A 20,821-nucleotide genomic window follows, 5' to 3' on the forward strand; every position below is an offset into this window, starting at 1 on the left:
TCTTGACATTTTCTATTCTCATACACTTAACTTCTCTGTCTATCTCAATCTCGTAGCATTTCTTTTCTATCATCATCACTTGACGTTCTTGTCTGTCATTTAACTTGATTTCTCGTTGTAGATCCATAAACTGAATACTTTCTAAGATCATACACTTGAACAATTGCTCATCCTCATACACTGAACATCTTATCTACATCATACACTTGAGCATCTCTATCTAGTCATCGATACACTTGAGCATTCTCGAACATACATTGACATTCCTGTCATCAACCTTGAACATTCTTTCATCATACCTTGACATTCTCGTCATCTCTTGACCAGTAGTCAGGTCGAAGCCTACTGAACCATCTTGGGCCGTTTACACTGCTCTCTGCTATGAACCGTAGAGTTCTGGAAACACTTAGGGACCATCTTCATCCTACATGAAGTTCCATGTCTATATATACCGTTGAACATCTGCAGCATACCTTACATTTCAGCCCCATCATATCACTTGAAATTCTCAGTGTAGGTCGAAAACCCTGATGGCTCTATCTCATACCTGAACTTCCTGTGCTCTGAACATACTGAGGGTTCATAATCACTACCTGGAACATTCTATCACATTTCTTGATTTTTTCTATCATACACGTGACGATATCTATGACATACACTTACATTCTCATAGCAATGACTTGGAACATTTAGCCTTTAGAACTTAATTCAGGTATGGCGTCGGTATTATCCATGCCCCAGGCACTCTAGAGTAGCGGCTGAAACTATACTATAAGGTATTACATCTAGTTATTGTCATAAGTTTCCTCACTATTACAAGTTATGTTCTCTGGTGGTCTGGTCCCTAGAGTCTCGCGAGAAGTTTCACTGCATCGTTCTGACCGCTGTAAAAAGGAGTTGCAGGTTCGTGTATCGTCACCCCCACCTTCTCTCTTCAAGAGAGGTCAAAGCCCAAGCCTCTTCCTCGAAGTGTTCCCCGTCGTCGCTCCCCTTCGTCTGCTCTGTTGTCCGTACGTGGGTGGTGTGTGTGTGATGGAGTGGGTGATGTGTGTGTGTGAGATCCGCAAAAGTAAGCGTTGCGGAAGGAAGTGACTAGAATTCCCGCAGATCCTTGGCCACCGTTCCAATCGCCTACACTTACGTGGAACCCAGTAGGGGGACTGGAAACCTTAGGGACCATCCTGGGCCCTTTAGCGCGTGCAACCAGGTTAGGTGGGTTGGAAGGCACTGAGGGACCATCTTATCCGGCCGTCTGCGCTGGCGATCCGTTGGTAGGGGTCGGCAAGGTCCCTGGAGGGCCATTTTCAGGCCGCTTGTGCTGGAACCAGTTAGTGGCGTCGGACAAGTACCCTGAGGACGTCTTCGGCTCCGTTGCTGCTGCAGCTGGAACAAAGGTGTTAGGGTTTCGAAAGGCCTTGGACATCTCTCGCCGTTTGTGTTGCTTTGCACACGAGTAGGGTAAGGACGAGTCTTGAAGGTAGTGGTGATGTGTTTTTTGGATGTCTTGGACGGTGGAGGGATTGGAGAGGGAGGGAGGGAGGGGAGGTTCTGAAGGAGTCTGCAAGGAAGGCAATCTAGAGGCACGAGGCAAGGGAGGAGGTCAGAGGCCGTCCTAGTTTTAACGTAGAGTTGTAATAAGGGCGGAATGGGCGATTGGAAGAAAAGTAAGCTTTGCCATATTTTGGTATTCAGGTCCGAGCTGGCTGCCCATCCCCGCCCGTGCGTCGCGCCGTCCTCTGCGTAAGAAACGAGGAGAGGTGAGGATATGAGACTGGAGAGCACTCGTCTCTTGGAGAAATAAGAAAAAAAGAGAGAGGACGTGTGGAGGAATTTCCAGCCCCCCCTTCCCTTTAGCCACTGTTCAGACGAGGAATGGAGCGGAAAATATATATATTTATATACCTATATATATATATATATATATATATTATATATATATATTCAATTTGGAAAGGTCACAATTTGTCTGATCAAGTATTCCTATGAGTCCACGGGAAAATGAAACACGATAACTTCCCAAGTGCACTTTCATGTAATAATCACATCATCATGGGAGACACAAGAGAGAAATATAACAGTCAGTTGATATACAACGAAGAGACATAGCTCGGACGCCATTTGGTAAACATGCGATTTTCCAAGAAAGACAAGGAGCGTATCATAAACGTATTATTTTACAGATTTTATCAACAATAGTTATCCAATTTGTATATACCATCACTAATATTAACATTATAATTCTTTGTGTATTTGATGATAGAAGATTCAATGATATTTCTCGTGGTACTGCAGTTAGAGTTCATAATGAGATGGTATTACTCCAGTCAATACAATGATCATAGTTTTTAACGTGATTAAACAAGGCATTTGATTCTTGTCCCGTTCTTATACTATATTTATGTTGCTTAAGTCTAACAGAAAGATCCTTACCAGTCTGCCCAAAGTAAAACTTACAATTTCTACATGGCACCTTATAGATGCATCCAAGAGAATTTTCTGGTGAGTTCCTGATTAAGATATTCTTTATAGTATGGAAGGATTTAAGCAACATGGGAAGTAAAGTAAAATCATTATTAAAAGGGAGAGCTAAAAGATTCTTGGTGTCAGTGGGAGGTGTGGGCTCAACTCTATAAAATGATTTCTTTGCTAACTTAAGGGAAATATCTATGAAAGATCTAGGGTACTTTAACTTAGATCCAATGGAATATATATTCTCAAACTCACCATCAATATACTCTGGACTGCAAATACGTAATGCCCTAAGGAACATAGATTGAAATGATGATAATTTAACTGTCATGTTGAGATGAGTAATAATGGATATATGAGCATACATTGGTAGGTTTTCTGTATATGCTAAACTTAAAGTTGTTTCCTTGCCTGTGGATCATGCAACCTGTAAATGGCAACATACCATTATATTAATTTTCTACAGTGAAATTTGATGGAAGATAATAGATTGTTAAGTAATAGGAGAAATGTTTGTAAATTTTCCTTAAGGCCAGGCCTTGGTTGAGAGAGAAAAGGGTCAAAAGGAGAAAGGGAAAATAGTATCACCAAAAGGCCTTGTCCGACCCCCACATAATTAGCGAAGGCGATGCCTGGCTAAGGCGTATTGTGGGTACAAGTATATGATGCTCTCAGGGTAAAATATTCGCACATCTGGTCACTGAGACTAGTGTTTCGAACGATGGGAGCACCAGGAACCCGCCTCAGTGTGCCTCAGGCTATCTTTAGGGAAGGATGTTTCTTTTTCTACTCCTCCTTCTGGTTGCCTCTTCATTGTGGAAATTTCTCCTCTGGGTCGCTGTATATCTTCCACATGTGTCTCAAGCTGGTTGGCTCTTATCTGAAGAGGTGGAAAGCGGGATTCTTGCCCAGAAGCAAGAAACTGTGGGTGCAGGTGAAATTTTTCTGGAGCGCCCACACAAGCACGATCAGGCAGTAGCTTCATTGCACCACCTCACTGTGCCTCGCCTTATTAATCCAGATCAAGACCCTCTGGATCCGAACACACTGACCGAAAAATACTTAAAAGGAACATTGGCCAATTCCATGTCCAGGCGTCTGCAGATGGCAATGGAGGCGAGAGGAGGGAGATGAACAGTGTTCAGTATGACGCTGCTTTTGAAAAGATGAGGATGGAGGAGGAGGAGGCGGGGGAGGGACGTAGGCAAAACACTACGAAGGATGATTTAGTGGTGATACAGCTAAGGGTGGTGGACATTCCTCTAAGGGTAAAGTAATGGTAACCCAATTAAGGGTAGAACTAGTAGTAACTTACCTAAGGGTAGAGTACTAGTAACCTACTTAAAGACACAGTACTGGTAACCCAATTAAGGGTAGAAATAGTAGTAATAACTTACTTAAGGATAAAGTATTAGTAACGTACTTAAGGGTACAGTAGTGGTAACTTAAGTTTAATGGTAATAGTAACTTAATTAAGGGTAAAGTATTAGTAACCTACTTAAGGATACAGTAGTGGTAACTTAAGTTTAATGGTACTAGTAACTTACTTAAGGATAAAGTATTAGTAACGTACTTAAGGATACAGTTGTGGTAACTTAAGTTTAATGGTACTAGTAACTTAAGGGTAAAGTATTAGTAACCTACTTAAGGATACCGTAGCGGTAACTTAACTAAGGGTACTAGTAACTTAATTAAGGGTAAAGTACTAGTAACCTACTTAAGAGTAAAGTACTAGTAACCTACTTAAGGGTACAGTAGTGGTAACTTAACTAAGGGTAGTAGTAACTTACTTAAGAGTAAAGTAGTAGTAACTTACTTAACAGTAAAGTACCAGTAAAAAAAAAAAAAAAAAAAAAAAAAAAAAAAAAAAAAAAAAAAAATTTTTTTTTTTTTTTTTTTTTTTTTTTTTGGGAACTTAACTAGCTGTTTGAAAGATGAGATGAGAGAGAGGGAGGACGTAGCATAACCTACTAAGAGGTAATTTAGTGGTGAATAAGCTAAGGGTGTGGTATTACTTAAGGTAAAGTAATGTAACCAATTAAGGTAGAACTAGTATAACCTTACCTAAGGTAAGTACTAGTAACCTACTTAAAGGACAGTACTGGTAACCAACTAAGGTAGTGTAACTTACTTAAGAGTAAAGATAATAGTAAAACTTACTTAAGGAGTAAAGTATAGTAACCTACTTAAGGTACAGTAGTGGTAACTTAATTAATGGTAATAGTAACTTACTTAAGGGTAAAGTATTAGTAACCTACTTAAGAGATACAAGTATAGTAACCTTTAAGGTAAAGTACTAGTACCTACTTAAGGGTACAGTAGTGGTAACTTAACTAAGTGTAGTAGTAACTTACTAAGGTAGTACTAGTAACCTACTAAGAGTAAAGTACTAGTAACCTACTTAAGGTACAGTAGTGGTAACTTAAGTTAAGGGTAGTAGTAATAAACTTAAAGAGTAAAATTTCTGTCCTACTTGTGGAAGCTGGGAGCATACCTTCTTAAGAGTGTAAAACTTCAATTTCTAAATAATTAGGGATCATTTGTTAGTTATGCCTCTTAGTCAATAGTTGCCCTTAACAGATAATTTCCCTGTTGCCTCTCCTTTTCTGGAATCCTGGGTGGTGCACTACACTTTTTTTACCCGAGTGTGTAAACCTCTCATTTTTCTCTCATTCCTGAGGGGCACTCTAACTTTTTTTTTGTGTCCCCCCTCTCTCTTGCCTTCCTCTCATCTCCTGACGAAGTCGTGCCCTCCTACACTATCTTTTTCCCCTGAGGTGTGTGGGCCCTCCCTCCTCTCTCTTGCCTTCCTCTCATCTCCTGACGAAGTCGTGCCCTCCTACACTATCTTTTCCCCCTGAGGTGTGTGCGCCCTCCCTCCTCTCTCTTGCCTTCCTCTCATCTCCTGACGAAGTCGTGCACTCCTACACTATCTTTTTCCCCTGAGGTGTGTGCGCCCTCCCTCCTCTCTCTTGCCTTCCTCTCATCTCCTGACGAAGTCGTGCCCTCCTGCAGGTGGAGAGGAACCGATGGAGCGCCGGAACTGGTGGCCCGTGTTGTCCCTGTTGGGCCTGGGCTGGCTGGCTGCGACCTCTGTCACCGCCCTGGGCATGTACATGGTGGCCTGCCACGCCAACGCCCTCCCCCACCTGACGCAGCAGCTGCAGGAGGCCAAGGTAGGTCCACGCGTAGGGGGGTCCTTGTAACCTCTCGCCCACTCACTTACCTCCTCCTCCTCCTCCCGGCGAATGCCGCGCCCTTGGTGAGAATTTGAGAGAAGTTGTGCGTACAGAATTTGCCCAGCAGAAGGGGGCCAAGTGAGGATATTCCCTCACAGGCTCAGTCCTCTGTTCTTAACGCTACCTCGCTAACGCGGGAAATGGCGAATAGTATGAAATATATATATATAATAAGGTAAGAGAGATGTGTGGTGATAAAAAGAGTGTGGTTGAGAGAGCAGAAGAGGGTGTTTTGGAATGGTTTGGTCACATGGAGAGAATGAGTGAGAAAAGATTGACCAAGAGGATATATGTGCCAGAGGTGGAGGAAACGAGGAGAAGTGGACCAAATTGGAGGTGGAAAGATGGAGTGAAAAAGATTTTGAGTGATCGGGGCCTGAACATGCAGGAGGGTGAAAGGCGTGCAAGGAATAGAGTGAATTGGAACGATGTGGTATACCGGGGTCGACGTGCTGTCAATGGATTGAACCAAGGCACGTGAAGCGTCTGGGGTAAACCATGGAAAGTTGTGTGGGGCCTGGATGTGGAAAGGGAGCTGTGGTTTCGGTGCAGTAAACATGACAGCTAGAGACTGAGTGTGAACGAATGTGGCCTTTGTTGTCTTTTCTTAGCGCTACCTCGCGCACATGCGGGGGGGGGGGGGTGTTATTTCATGTGTGGCGGGGTTGCGATGGGAATGAATAAAGGCAGACAGTATGAATTATGTACATGTGTATATATGCATATGTCTGTGTGTATATATATGTATACGTTGAGATGTATAGGTATGTATATTTGCGTGTGAGGACGTGTATGTATATACATGTGTATGTGGGTGGGTTGGTCCATTCTTTCGTCTGTTTCCTTGCGCTACCTCGTTAACGCGGGAGACAGCGACAAAGTAAAATAAATAATGATAATAATATATATATAATATAATATATATATATATATATATATAATATATATTATATATATATAATATATATAATATATTCCTGTGAGTCCACGGGGAAAATGAAACACGATAAGCTCCCAAGTGCACTTTCGTGTAATAATCACATCATCATCAGGGAGACACAAGAGAGAAATATAACAGTCAGTTGATATGCATCGAAGAGACGAAGCTAGGACGCCATTTGGTAAACATGTGATTACAGTAAATTTGATGGAAGATAATAGATTGTTAAGTAATAGGAGAAATGTTTGTAAATTTTCCTTAAGGCCAGGCCTTGGTTGAGAGAGAAAAGGGTCAAAAGGAGAAAGGGAAAATAGTATCACCAAAAGGCCTTGTCCGACCCCCACATAATTAGCGAAGGCGATGCCTGGCTAAGGCGTATTGTGGGTACAAGTATATGATGCTCTCAGGGTAAAATATTCACACATCTGGTCACTGAGACTAGTGTTTCGAACGGTGTGAGCACCAGGAACCCGCCTCAGTGTGCCTCAGGCTATCTTTAGGGAAGGATGTTTCTTTTTCTACTCCTCCTTCTGGTTGCCTCTTCATTGTGGAAATTTCTCCTCTGGGTCGCTGTATATCTTCCACCTGTGTCTCAAGCTGGTTGGCTCTTATCTGAAGAGGTGGAAAGCGGGATTCTTGCCCAGAAGCAAGAAACTGTGGGTACAGGTGAAATTTTTCTGGAGCGCCCACACAAGCACGATCAGGCAGTAGCTTCATTGCACCACCTCACTGTGCCTCGCCTTATTAATCCAGATCAAGACCCTCTGGATCCGAACACACTGACCGAAAAATACTTAAAAGGAACATTGGCCAATTCCATGTCCAGGCGTCTGCAGATGGCAATGGAGGCGAGAGGAGGGAGATGAACAGTGTTCAGTATGACGCTGCTTTTGAAAAGATGAGGATGGAGGAGGAGGAGGCGGGGGAGGGACGTAGGCAAAACACTACGAAGGATGATTTAGTGGTGATACAGCTAAGGGTGGTGGACATTCCTCTAAGGGTAAAGTAATGGTAACCAATTAGGTAGAACTGTAGTAACTTACCTAAGGGTAGAGTACTAGTAACCTACTTAAAGACACAGTATGGTAACCCAATAGGGTAGAATAGTAGTATAACTTACTTAAGGATAAGTATAGTAACGTACTTAAGGGTACAGTAGTGGTAACTTAGTTTAATGGTATAGTAACCTTAATTAAGGGTAAAGTATTAGTACTACTTAAGGATACAGTAGTGGTAACTTAAGTTTATGGTACGTAACTTACTTAAGATAAAGTATTAGTACGTACTTAAGATACAGTTGTGTAACTTAAGTTTAATGGTACTAGTATTAAGGTAAAGTATTAGTAACCTACTTAAGGTACCGTAGCGGTAACTTACTAGGGTACTAGTAACTTAATAAGGTAAAGTACTAGTAACCTACTTAAGAGTAAAGTACTAGTAACCTACTTAAGGGTACAGTAGTGGTAACTTAACTAAGGGTAGTAGTAACTTACTTAAGAGTAAAGTAGTAGTAACTTACTTAACAGTAAAGTACCAGTAACCTACTTAAAGGTAGAGTAGTGGTAACTTAACTAAGGATAGTAGTAACTTACTTAAGAGTAAAGTACTAGTAACCTACTTAAGAGTAAAGTATAGTAACCTACTTAAGGGTACAGTAGTGGTAACTTAACTAAGTGTAGTGGTAACTTACTTAAGAGTAAAGTAGTAGTAACCTACTTAAGGGTACAGTAGTGGTAACTTAACTAAGTGTAGTGGTAACTTACTTAAGAGTAAAGTAGTAGTAACCTACTTAAGAGTAAAGTACTAGTACCTACTTAGAGTAAAGTACTAGTAACTACTTAGGGTACAGTAGTGGTAACTTAACTAAGTGTAGTGGTAACTTACTTAAGAGTAAAGTACTAGTAACCTACTTAAGAGTAAAGTACTAGTGACCTACTTAAGGGTACAGTAGTGGTAACTTAACTAAGGGTAGTAGTAACTTACTTAAGAGTAAAGTATTAGTAACCTACTTAAGAGTAAAGTACTAGTAACCTACTTAAGAGTAAAGTACTAGTGACCTACTTAAGGGTACAGTAGTGGTAACTTAACTAAGTGTAGTAGTAACTTACTTAAGAGTAAAGTACTAGTAACCTACTTAAGAGTAAAGTACTAGTAACCTACTTAAAGGTACAGTAGTGGTAACATAAGTAAGGTTAAGGGTAGTAGTCAATAGAGACCTTAAAGATAAGAATTTCCTGTGCCTCTCCTGCTGGAAGCTGGGGGGAGCATACCCCGTTTTCTTTAACCCGACGGTGTAAAACTTCAATATTTTCTAAATAATCTGAGGGGACTCTTTTTTATTTGTCCCCCCCTCTCTCTCTTGCCTTCCTCTCATCTCCTGACGTAGTCGTGCCCTCCTACACTATCTTTTTCCCCCTGAGGTGTGTGCGCCCTCCCTCCTCTCTCTTGCCTTCCTCTCATCTCCTGACGAAGTCGTGCACTCCTACACTATCTTTTTCCCCCTGAGGTGTGTGCTCCTCTCCTCTCTCTTGCCTTCCTCTCATCTCCTGACGAAGTCGTGCACTCCTACACTATCTTTTTCCCCTGAGGTGTGTGCTCCTCTCCTCTCTCTTGCCTTCCTCTCATCTCCTGACGAAGCCGTGCACTCCTACACTATCTTTTTCCCCTGAGGTGTGTGCGCCCTCCCTCCTCTCTCTTGCCTTCCTCTCATCTCCTGACGAAGTCGTGCCCTCCTACACTATCTTTTCCCCCTGAGGTGTGTGCGCCCTCCTCTCTCTCTTGCCTTCCTCTCATCTCCTGACGAAGTCATGCACTCCTACACTATCTTTTTCCCCTGAGGTGTGTGCGCCCTCCCTCCTCTCTCTTGCCTTCCTCTCATCTCCTGACGAAGTCGTGCCCTCCTGCAGGTGGAGAGGAACCGATGGAGCGCCGGAACTGGTGGCCCGTGTTGTCCCTGTTGGGCCTGGGCTGGCTGGCCGCGACCTCTGTCACCGCCCTGGGCATGTACATGGTGGCCTGCCACGCCAACGCCCTCCCCCACCTGACGCAGCAGCTGCAGGAGGCCAAGGTAGGTCCACGCGTAGGGGGTCCTTGTAACCTCTCGCCTACTCACTTACCTCCTCCTCCTCCTCCCGGCGAATGCCGCGCCCTTGGTGAGAATTTGAGAGAAGTTGTGCGTACAGAATTTGCCCAGCAGAAGGGGGCCAAGTGAGGATATTCCCTCACAGGCTCAGTCCTCTGTTCTTAACGCTACCTCGCTAACGCGGGAAATGGCGAATAGTATGAAATATATATATATAATAGGGTAAGAGAGATGTGTGGTGATAAAAAGAGCGTGGTTGAGAGAGCAGAAGAGGGTGTTTTGAAGTGGTTTGGGCACATGGAGAGAATGAGTGAGGAAAGATTGACCAAGAGGATATATGTGCCAGAGGTGGAGGAAACGAGGAGAAGTGGACCAAATTGGAGGTGGAAAGATGGAGTGAAAAAGATTTTGAGTGATCGGGGCCTGAACATGCAGGAGGGTGAAAGGCGTGCAAGGAATAGAGTGAATTGGAACGATGTGGTATACCGGGGTCGACGTGCTGTCAATGGATTGAACCAGGGCACGTGAAGCGTCTGGGGTAAACCATGGAAAGTTGTGTGGGGCCTGGATGTGGAAAGGGAGCTGTGGTTTCGGTGCAGTAAACATGACAGCTAGAGACTGAGTGTGAACGAATGTGGCCTTTGTTGTCTTTTCTTAGCGCTACCTCGCGCACATGCGGGGGGGGGGGGGGGGGGTGTTATTTCATGTGTGGCGGGGTTGCGATGGGAATGAATAAAGGCAGACAGTATGAATTATGTGCATGTGTATATATGCATATGTCTGTGTGTATATATATGTATACGTTGAGATGTATAGGTATGTATATTTGCGTGTGAGGACGTGTATGTATATACATGTGTATGTGGGTGGGTTGGTCCATTCTTTCGTCTGTTTCCTTGCGCTACCTCGTTAACGCGGGAGACAGCGACAAAGTAAAATAAATAATGAATAATATATATATATATATATATATATATATATATATATATATATATATATATATATATATATATTCCTGTGAGTCCACGGGGAAAATGAAACACGATAAGCTCCCAAGTGCACTTTCGTGTAATAATCACATCATCATCAGGGAAGACACAAGAGAGAAATATAACAGTCAGTTGATATGCATCGAAGAGACGAAGCTAGGACGCCATTTGGTAAACATGTGATTGTCGACAATCGTCACACACCTTCGTGTTCAGGGGGTCACACACCTTCGTGTACAGGGGTCACACACCTTCGTGTTCAGGGGGTCACACGCCACGGTCCTCAGGGACAATATACCATCATTTTAATGAGGCTTAAGTCATTAATATTCCTCTCGCTCTTCCTCTTTCTCACACCACCCTCCCCTCACCCACACAGAAGGTGGTGAGCAGCGGCAAGTGTGTGGGCAGCTGGACGATCGGCGCGGGCCACTTGGTGTTGGTCGTTGGCTCCCTCCTCAACCTCCTCCTGCTGGTGACCATGCTGGTGCTGCTGGTGAGGGAGAGGCTGGCCCTCACCGTCTCCCCGGTACGTATCTGCTGTGGTGTTCCTGTGCTCACTGCATAAACCCCGAGCCAGGTGTGTGTGTGTGTACGGTGCACGGAGAGAGAGGGTGAGTTCTGGTCTCGTGAGAGGAGGAGGGGAGAGGGCCATTTCAAAGCCTCTAGTTCGTCCTCTCCTGTTTTTATACTTTTTATTATATAATGAATTCAATTAGGTATACAGCATGTCTCACTCGTCCACTATAATGCTATAAGAGAATAGCTCTTTACGTCGTGTATACTGAGTTTCGTCTCATAATTTCTCTCACACATCGACTGTTATACTACAATCTTTACATCTTTACTTGCACGTCTCTGCTTTAGCTTATTGATAATGGCCACTGGTGACTCTGTCTTCACACATGTCGAAGAATTCTCCACCTGGTTTTTTTGGAGGTTAGTGATCAAGTCACCCTTTAGTCTTCTCTCTTCCATGGTCGGCTGGTTTATGGCCGCCCCTTAATCTCTTCCTGTATAGCAGCTGTCTTGATATAAAGTTATGGTCTTATCGTGATTGTGTTTCACTGTGCCTCAACCTCATTACTGTGTGCACTTCACTTGGGCTTACTTAAGTCGTCTGTTTATGTCCTTTTTGTAGCAGTTTCACTGCTATTCATCCCACCTCTCTGGTGTTGAGGCTTGCAGTGTCTTTCACAGTGTAAACCACTGGTGTTCAGTTCCTCGTGTGTCTTTTCATTGTCCTCTACACCTCTTGATCCTTGGGCCAGGTAGCTGTTCTTATCAGCCAACTTACACCTTTTGTCTGTATGGCAAAGTGTTAGGACTGTATCATGTCCACTGTCTCTCATATCCAGACCATTGTATTGCCTACATTTCCACAATATTTCTCTTACCTCCTCCTCTTTTTTTTCCCCCCTACCTATTTTAGTGACCCATATCTCTTTTTCTAATCATCTTTCCCTCTGTGTGCATAAATGTCTCACAGGATCATTCATAATATTGATTTATAGTATGGCTTTGAAGTTTCATTTTCCAGTTTATGTTTTCACAGTTATTTTTTCAATTCTTGTTTGATTTCTACGATTTTATTTACGGCTGGGGTCGGGTTTTCCCTTTCTGATCTTTTCCATGCCCTCATTCGTCTGTCAGACTAAGCCATTACATGATCATTTATTATGCTAATTAATGTATCATCTGACATCTTCGACTTATATGCTAATTTAGGTTTAAAAGCTCACACTCTGGGAATGATAGTGTATCTGTGTTTTTCTTAATCTCTTGTGCTCAGTGTGCCATGTTGGTGCGTGACATATATTCCTGTGTGTACATTCCTAAGACATTGTGTCTCCATGACTGTTTACCTGGAAGGAAAATTAGTTTGTCTTAAGTGTATCTTTGTAGGTAATTCTTTCCCATTGTCTAAAAGAATGCGTCTTGTACCTTTCTGATTTCTCCTTTGATTGCTATTGCTGAATATTTGTACTGGCTTAGCGAAATTCTGTGGAGAATTGTAATGTAACATTAGCTTGTAAGTCTATTCCACAGTATATATATATATATATATATATATATATATATATATATATATATATATATATATATATATATATATATATATATATAATGCCCTTCAACATCAAGGATTCGAACCCTGGACCTAATTCTAGTTTTCCGGTATGACTCACGTAATTGACACCTTCCAGGACCCTCCACCCGACTACGACTCACTCATCAAGTCGGAGACGCCACCTCCGTCCTTCGCCGAGGTCCTCCTTCGCCAGCAGGGCCGTCCGGTCCCCGCGCCCTGCCCGCCCGCCTACACGCCCCTCAAGCCGGAGGACACAGGAACGCCCTCTTCTCCCGCCGTCACCACCGCCCCGATAATAAGCCTTCCGACCACGATGGTCTAAGATGGGAGTTCGAACGCCTCCTTCAGGTCGCCTCCTTCGGTAGTCGCCATCTTTCGCGATTGCCAGCTCCTTTCAAGAGCATCTTCAGGGAGTATTGGAGACCCCCATCACGGACCATAGACTCTGCTGGGGGAGGAGACTATAGATGACACTACGTCATCGCCGTACCGTGATCTCTTCCAGAAGAGGATCGAACCCTGATCCAGTACCGTGATCTCTTCCAGAAGAGGATCGAACCCTGATCCAGTACCGTCATCTCTTCCAGAAGAGGATCGAACCCTGATCCAGTACCGTCGTTCTTCGTCTTCATCGTTCCAGAAGAGGATCGAACCCTAATCCAGTACCGTGATCTTTTCGTCTTCATCGTTCCAGAAGAGGATCGAACCCTGATCCGTTACCGTCATCTCTTCCAGAAGAGGATCGAACCCTGATCCAGTACCGTCGTTCTTCGTCTTCATCGTGCCAGAAGAGGATCGAACCCTGATCCAGTACCGTCATTTCTTCGTATTCATCGTTCCAGAAGAGGATCGAACCCTGATCCGTTACCGTCATCTCTTCCAGAAGAGGATCGAACCCTGATCCAGTACCGTCATCTCTTCGTATTCATCGTTCCAGAAGAGGATCGAACCCTGATCCAGTACCGTCATCTCTTCGTCTTCATCGTTCCAGAAGAGGATCGAACCCTGATCCAGTACCGTCATCTCTTCGTCTTCATCGTTCCAGAAGAGGATCGAACCCTGATCCGTTACCGTCATCTCTTCCAGAAGAGGATCGAACCCTGATCCAGTACCGTCATCTCTTCGTCTTCATCGTGCCAGAAGAGGATCGAACCTTGATCCAGTACCGTCATTTCTTCGTATTCATCGTTCCAGAAGAGGATCGAACCCTGATCCGTTACCGTCATCTCTTCCAGAAGAGGATCGAACCCTGATCCAGTACCGTCATCTCTTCGTCTTCATCGTTCCAGAAGAGGATCGAACCCTGATCCAGTGGGCTTCAACTCTATGGAGACAATCAGGTGAGATCTTCACTCGTTTCCAGTCACCAGTGCCTCAAGCAAGCCCCCCCATTCCTTGGACGACTTAGTCATTTTGGTCTGTGTGGTTGATTTTCCCTTCTTTTCACATGGAAAATAACCCGCCTGTTACTTAAGATTTAACACTGTCTTGACCCATGTGGTAGAGAAACGTGTTTGGGCACAGAGATGTTGTATATCGTGTCACAACCATATACACTGTAGGGCTATGTAACAGTTAATACATAATAATTCTGTAGTTTGTTCATGCTTGGTAATGTAGTGTGAAAAGTCCTGTAACCTGTGTAGATTACTGTAATATGGACATTTCAGTCTTGTAGTCTTGTCTTTGGTGGGAATACAAAATCTCCAGGCTTATTGTATTGCTGTATTATCACGGTTTGGATTCATCTGTTGTATGTTATACATCCATGTTGTTGTACGTCTTGCGTGAAGTAAATGCTGTAGTCTGTTGTATTCCTGATGTAGTAAAGACACTACAGCTTCGTACTGTAGTTCAATGTGGTGTAATATTAACAAGCTACCTATGTATTCTTGTTGTTGTTGCATGTTACTGTATTCTGAATGTATACTGTAAACTTTGCGCTGGTGTTGTATGCTGCTGTAGTGAGATGTGAGGCAAAATGTTGATACAGCTGTATTCATAGACTACACCAGGCATGGTCGTGCTGTGATCTGAAACTGTAGACCAGTCTGACATGATATTGTAGAATACTCGAATACATCATTGTAGACTTTTGAAGCATGATATTGTAGACTACAGTGGCATGTATTACGCATCTGTTGGGCGTGTCATTGTAGATTAGACGGGTATGTTTATTTATCTGTTATCATTGATCGCATGCCAGTAGTTAAGAGCTGTATGACTTTGTTTTTATATTTGAAACTAGCCTTTCCCATGTTCTTATGTTCCACATTAAAGAAACTCTTTTTATATTGATGGTGATCTATATTGATCAACGTATATTTTTTTTTCTCCCCGTCGCGAACTAATTTTGGGTAATTATCATTGAGAGTCTCATGCGTCCTTTCTTTTTTTCTTCTTTCCTTTGGTGTTTCTGCTCTTCTCTGTACTTGTTCCAATTCGGTCATCGTCAATGGAGGGGACTTCCTTCCCATTACCTGTCAACAGTGAGTTCCCCCAGGGTTCTACCCTATCCCCTCGCTCTCTATGTATTTCTTCTCCGCATCTGATCTTTTTCCCCTGAACTTCAAAACTCCATTCACTCTTAAGCCGATGAGTCCACTTCGTATACCTGAAGTTTTCCCTCTTTTTCTCGCACTGAACTCGTCTATTATCTGGATTTGGACCGATACACCATCTCGTGATATGGAAAAGCCTTAGTCTGGTTAAATTCCTCAAATACCATTCCTACTCGTATCTCTTCTCACTATTTAGATTTCAGAACAATTGCATTTCAGTTCTGGAATAACTTAAAAAAAAAGAAGAAAAACACTTTGGGTCCAACGATATCTTCCTCTCATAACCACCATCACAGAGCCTGCTTCCCAAACCCATTCGATATTCCTCATATGCAGTTTTCCATATCTACAGAGGTTTAATTATCCTCCCCAGTATAGCACACATATCTAGTGTGGTTTTTCCCCTCAAGCTTTCTCTCTGAGCCAGAAGCGTTTTGCCTCACTGGTGCTCCTTCTGCCACTTCTCCAAACTTTTGGTTTTGGACGCATGACATGCTCCTGGCCTGCTGCTCTCTATTGGGGCTTGAAGGGAATCAGGTTTAGTATGTGTAGAAAGGATTAGAATTGATGTGTGTGTGGAGCTTGGTATTAATATGTACGAAGGGGATTAGGATTTACGTGTATGAAGGGGATTAGGATTAAGGTACATGAAGGAGCTTTAGGATCACTGTGTATTAAGGGACTTAGGAGTTGCCTGTGGACCGATTGCCCACAACCGGGATTCGAACCCATACGCTCGACCCTTGGGCTGGGGCGGCCCGTGAATGCTTCATGGTCGGCAACGCTAAACCGGACACCAGGAAAGACCATATTCAACGATCTTATGCATTGGACATCTTTTTAAAATTGGGATAATTTTAATGTTTTCACGTAGATTTTTCTTCGTTAAGTGTACAAATAGATTGGGTTGAGCTTTGATCTCCGTAAAACAAATACTTTTTTTTCGGTATTTAGAATTTTAAGGAAGATATGAATAAACAAATTAGATTTTTTTTTTGTACTTAGAATTTTAAGGAAGGTATAAATGAGAAGCGAACTTTACTATGAAATGTATATTAAAGCAACAGCATTGAGAAGGTCACTGGTACGGCACCGTAAAGTAAGGTCACTGATAACACTATCTTGCCATCATACAGTAAGGTCACTGATAACACTATCTTGCCATCATACAATAAGGTCACTGATAACACTATCTTGCCATCATACAGTAAGGTCATTGATAACACTATCTTGCCATCATACAGTAAGGTCACTGATAACACTATCTTGCCATCATACAATAAGGTCATTGATAACACTATCTTGCCATCATACAATAAGGTCACTGATAACACTATCTTGCCACCATACAGTAAGGTCACTGATAACACTATCTTGCCATCATACAATAAGGTCATTGATAACACTATCTTGCCATCATACAATAAGGTCACTGATAACACTATCTTGCCACCATACAGTAAGGTCACTGATAACACTATTCTGGCATCATACAGTAAGGTCACTGATATTACTGACCTCGTGACGCATGATGCTTAGGGGGAAGGTCAGAAGAGAGCTTAAACTTGGCACCTTAAGGTCACCAGAAGGCGTCTACAAGGTCAACGACCTTAAAGAAAGGTCGCTGACAAACGCTGCCCCGTCAGTTCATAGGTCACGTGCATGATACCATGTTATAAGGTCACGGATCTGGCACCCAGCTGAAAGGTCACTGACCTCGCAACAAGATAAGGTCATTGGAGGCCACTGTCCAGGTATTCTACCAGTCTGGTTATTGGAGAAGACTGAACATAAAGGTCACTGACCTTACACCATGCAGTAAGGTCACAGGAAGGCACTGACATGGCAACTGCACAGGAAGGTCACTGACCCAGCGTCAGGCAGTAAGATAAAGAAAGGTGTTCTCTGCCACCACACAATATAAGGTCACTGGAGGACACCTAGCATAATGGACTAAGGTCATTAGCCATGCCACTGGGTTTTGAAAGAGCGAGTTGACCATTCTGGTTCTGTATAATAAGGTCATGTACCTGACACTGTTAAAAAGGTCACCCCCCCAACTGCATTATACAGTAATGTTACAGCCTCTTTAACACCATATACAGTGAAATCACTGTTTAATTCCGACTGCCGCGCTTAGGATTCGAACCCATCCATATACGTCCCAGAGCGGGCCTCTGGCTTGAACTATGGTCACCAGCGCTTACCACTACACCACACAGGCCCAGATTATAAAGACATCCAGGCCCATCGTATTTCCTTGTGGTTAATATCACTCATTTACCATTCATCGCTTCAAGGTTAATGCTTTTAAAGTTCGATATCTGGAAATGATTAAGTTAATTACACATTTGGTTATTAGAATTATAAATAAAAAGGTCGTAGATGAAAGATGGTCTGTTTGTGAGACGGGGGGAGGGGTCCATTAAGGTTCATAGATAAAAGATGGTCTCTTTTTGAGACGGGGGAGGGGTCCATTAAGGTTCATAGATAAAAGATGGTCTCTTTTTGAGACGGGGGAGGGGTCCATTAAGGTTCATAGATAAAAGATGGTCTCTTTTTGAGACGGGGGAGGGGTCCATTAAGGTTCATAGATAAAAGATGGTCTTTTTTTGAGACGGGGGGGTCCATTAAGGTTCATAGATAAAAGATGGTCTCTTTTTGAGACGGGGGAGGGGTCCATTAAGGTTCATAGATAAAAGATGATCTCTTTTTGAGACGGGGGGGGGGGGGGTCCATTATTGGTCGTGTATGGCGATGGCTTGACCCCATCCTAACACCACAGGAAGAATGGGGAACAGAGAAGGGGCAAAGAACTCCCCCTGGGGGAAACCTCGCGAAGGACGCTCTCCCACAGGAGAACCTGAAGGTGCCACAGGAGGAGGAGAGAAGTCTCACCCAGGCTCGCGAACTCGGTCGTGGTACTGGAGATCGAGGTGTAAACAAAGCAGTTGGAGTGGTCGTGGGGTTCGACTATTCTGGGGAAAGTGTGGCGTTCGTGAGTCAAAAAAGGATTTTGGATAGAACAAAAACGTTTGGGTTTGACTTGTGTCTTCCCTCAGGTGCTCAGGGTCGTCACCGGGTTACTTCAAGTTGGTTGTACCCCAAATGAACGACTTTAGATGCTCAAGGGTCGTCACCAGGTTACCTCAAGTTGGTTGTACCCAAATAAACGACTTTAGATGCTCAAGGGTCGTCACCAGGTTACCTCAAGTTGGTTGTACCCCAAATGAACGACTTTAGATGCTCAAGGGTCGTCACCAGGTTACCTCAAGTTGGTTGTACCCCAAATAAACGACTTTAGATGCTCAAGGGTCGTCACCAGGTTACCTCAAGTTGGTTGTAACCCAAATAAACGACTTTAGATGCTCAAGGGTCGTCACCAGGTTACCTCAAGTTGGTTGTACCCAAATAAACGACTTTAGATGCTCAAGGGTCGTCACCAGAAGGTTACCTCAAGTTGGTTGTACCCCAAATGAAGTTGTTCTACCCCATCCCTAACTCCGTGCTGGAATGTGGCAACTGGAAATGCTAAAGTTCCACAGCGCTTAAGAAAGTTCCGAACGCAACCATCGGCCAATATGATCATTGTCCTCAATATAGTATATATATATATTATTATATATAATATATATTATATATAATATATATATTAATATATATATATATAATATTAATATATATATATATATATATATATATATATATATATATATATTATATTTGAGGAGGAGGATTGAGAAAGACATTTTTGCCTGATTTCGACTCGTTCTTGGAGGAGAGAGGCGACTGGAAATGCTGGCGCAAGTGTGTGCGTTTCAACCACAAGATCAAGAATGCATTGGTCCACAAGGCATCGTAGTGCACACACACACACACACACACACATACACACACACACACACACATACACACACACACGCACACACACACACACACACACACACACACACACACACACACACTGTTTTTGTTGCTGTTCCAGACTATGCCTAGCTTGGAGCAGCACCTCCTCGACCACCGCCTTCTTCCCTCTCCTCCTCCACCTCCTCCTTCGAACCCAGGACCTGGCGCAAAGTGAAGGCCCATCTGGGGGATGTGTGTGTGTGTGTGTGTGTGAACCCTTCGCCCGAAGATAAACGACCAGCAGCCGAAGTCCTCCTTCTGCAAGACACTGGCACCATCAAGCAACAACTTGAAGAACACAGGAAGCACACGTTGCTGAACAGACACTGTGGAGATCTTACCGATGAACAATATAGAAATATGAATTTAATCCATCTCGTGTGTATATACCTTGTTTGCATCAATACGTTTATGAGCGTCCACTTTACTAAGGTCACTACTGCTGGCAGGTCACCACCACAAGGTCAAGGTTTTAGTGGAGGTCATTGAAGGTCACACACACACACACACGTCACTGCTCTGGTACCAGGCTGACGAGAGAGACACAAGGAGACGCCCCACCTCGTCGTAACTCCACTTACATACCATGAGCAAATGCCTGTGAGAAGTTGTACACCTGTTGTCCAGGGGGGTCGATCACGTCCAGCGGCAAGCCATGGCCTCTGGGGTGGGGAACGAAGACCACCCTCCTCCTCGAGCACGACGAAGACCCCCTCGAGCACGTCCTGGGGCTTTGGTGGGTTTGATGACCGAACCCCTTCAGTAGACCCAACCCTGATGGCTTAAGGGGGGGTCAGACCTCATCAGCTCACGGTACCCTAAGGTACGACAACTTTCGCGCCCAAGGGTCGTGCTTATGCGAGGGTCGTACGTACGTCGTGTTTATGCGAGGGTCGAACGTACCGTCGTGCTTATGCGAGGGTCGTACGTCGTGTTTATGCGAGGGTCGTACGTACCGTCGTGCTTATGCAAGGGTCGCACGTACCGTCGTGCTTATGCAAGGGTCGTACGTACCGTCGTGCTTATGCAAGGGTCGTACGTACCGTCGTGCTTATGCAAGGGTCGTACGTACCGTCGTGCTTATGCGAGGGTCGTACGTACGTCGTGCTTATGCAAGGGTCGTACGTACCGTCGTGCTTATGCGAGGGTCGTACGTACGTCGTGCTTATGCAAGGGTCGTACGTACCGTCGTGCTTATGCGAGGGTCGTACGTACGTCGTGTTTATGCAAGGAATTAAGCTGTCGACGATAGACATACGGATGAGAGTGAATGTACAAGTATGAAGACATTCATGTTAGCATCTTGCGTACACGAATGTTCAAAATGTACAAGTATGAAGACATTCATGTTAGCATCTTGTGTACACGAGTGTTCAAAATGTACAAGTATGAAGACATTCATGTTAGCATCTTGTGTACACGAATGTTCAAAATGTACAAGTATGAAGACATTCATGTTAGCATCTTGTGTACACGAGTGTTCAAAATGTACAAGTATGAAGACATTCATGTTAGCATCTTGTGTACACGAATGTTCAAAATG

General features: G+C 43.7%; 1 protein-coding gene across 2 annotated transcripts in view; it reads left to right on the forward strand.

The window, feature by feature from the left end:
- Positions 1-15,103, forward strand: part of LOC139754743 (uncharacterized) — a 24,497-nt gene extending 9,394 nt beyond the window's left edge. The window contains exons 2-4 of one of the 2 annotated variants that reach the window (XM_071672491.1): positions 9,555-9,715; positions 11,099-11,248; positions 12,927-15,103. In XM_071672491.1, the coding sequence (XP_071528592.1) occupies positions 9,569-9,715; positions 11,099-11,248; positions 12,927-13,133 (504 nt within the window). In that variant the 5' untranslated portion in view covers positions 9,555-9,568 and the 3' untranslated portion in view covers positions 13,134-15,103. Of the gene's footprint in view, positions 1-9,532; positions 9,716-11,098; positions 11,249-12,926 lie in introns of those variants that run through there. The other variant, XM_071672492.1, reaches the window with a different exon arrangement.
- The last annotated feature ends 5,718 nt before the right edge of the window (positions 15,104-20,821 follow it).

The sequence above is a fragment of the Panulirus ornatus genome, chromosome 17, assembly GCF_036320965.1.
Source record: "Panulirus ornatus isolate Po-2019 chromosome 17, ASM3632096v1, whole genome shotgun sequence".
In the NCBI taxonomy this organism is placed as follows: domain Eukaryota; kingdom Metazoa; phylum Arthropoda; class Malacostraca; order Decapoda; family Palinuridae; genus Panulirus; species Panulirus ornatus.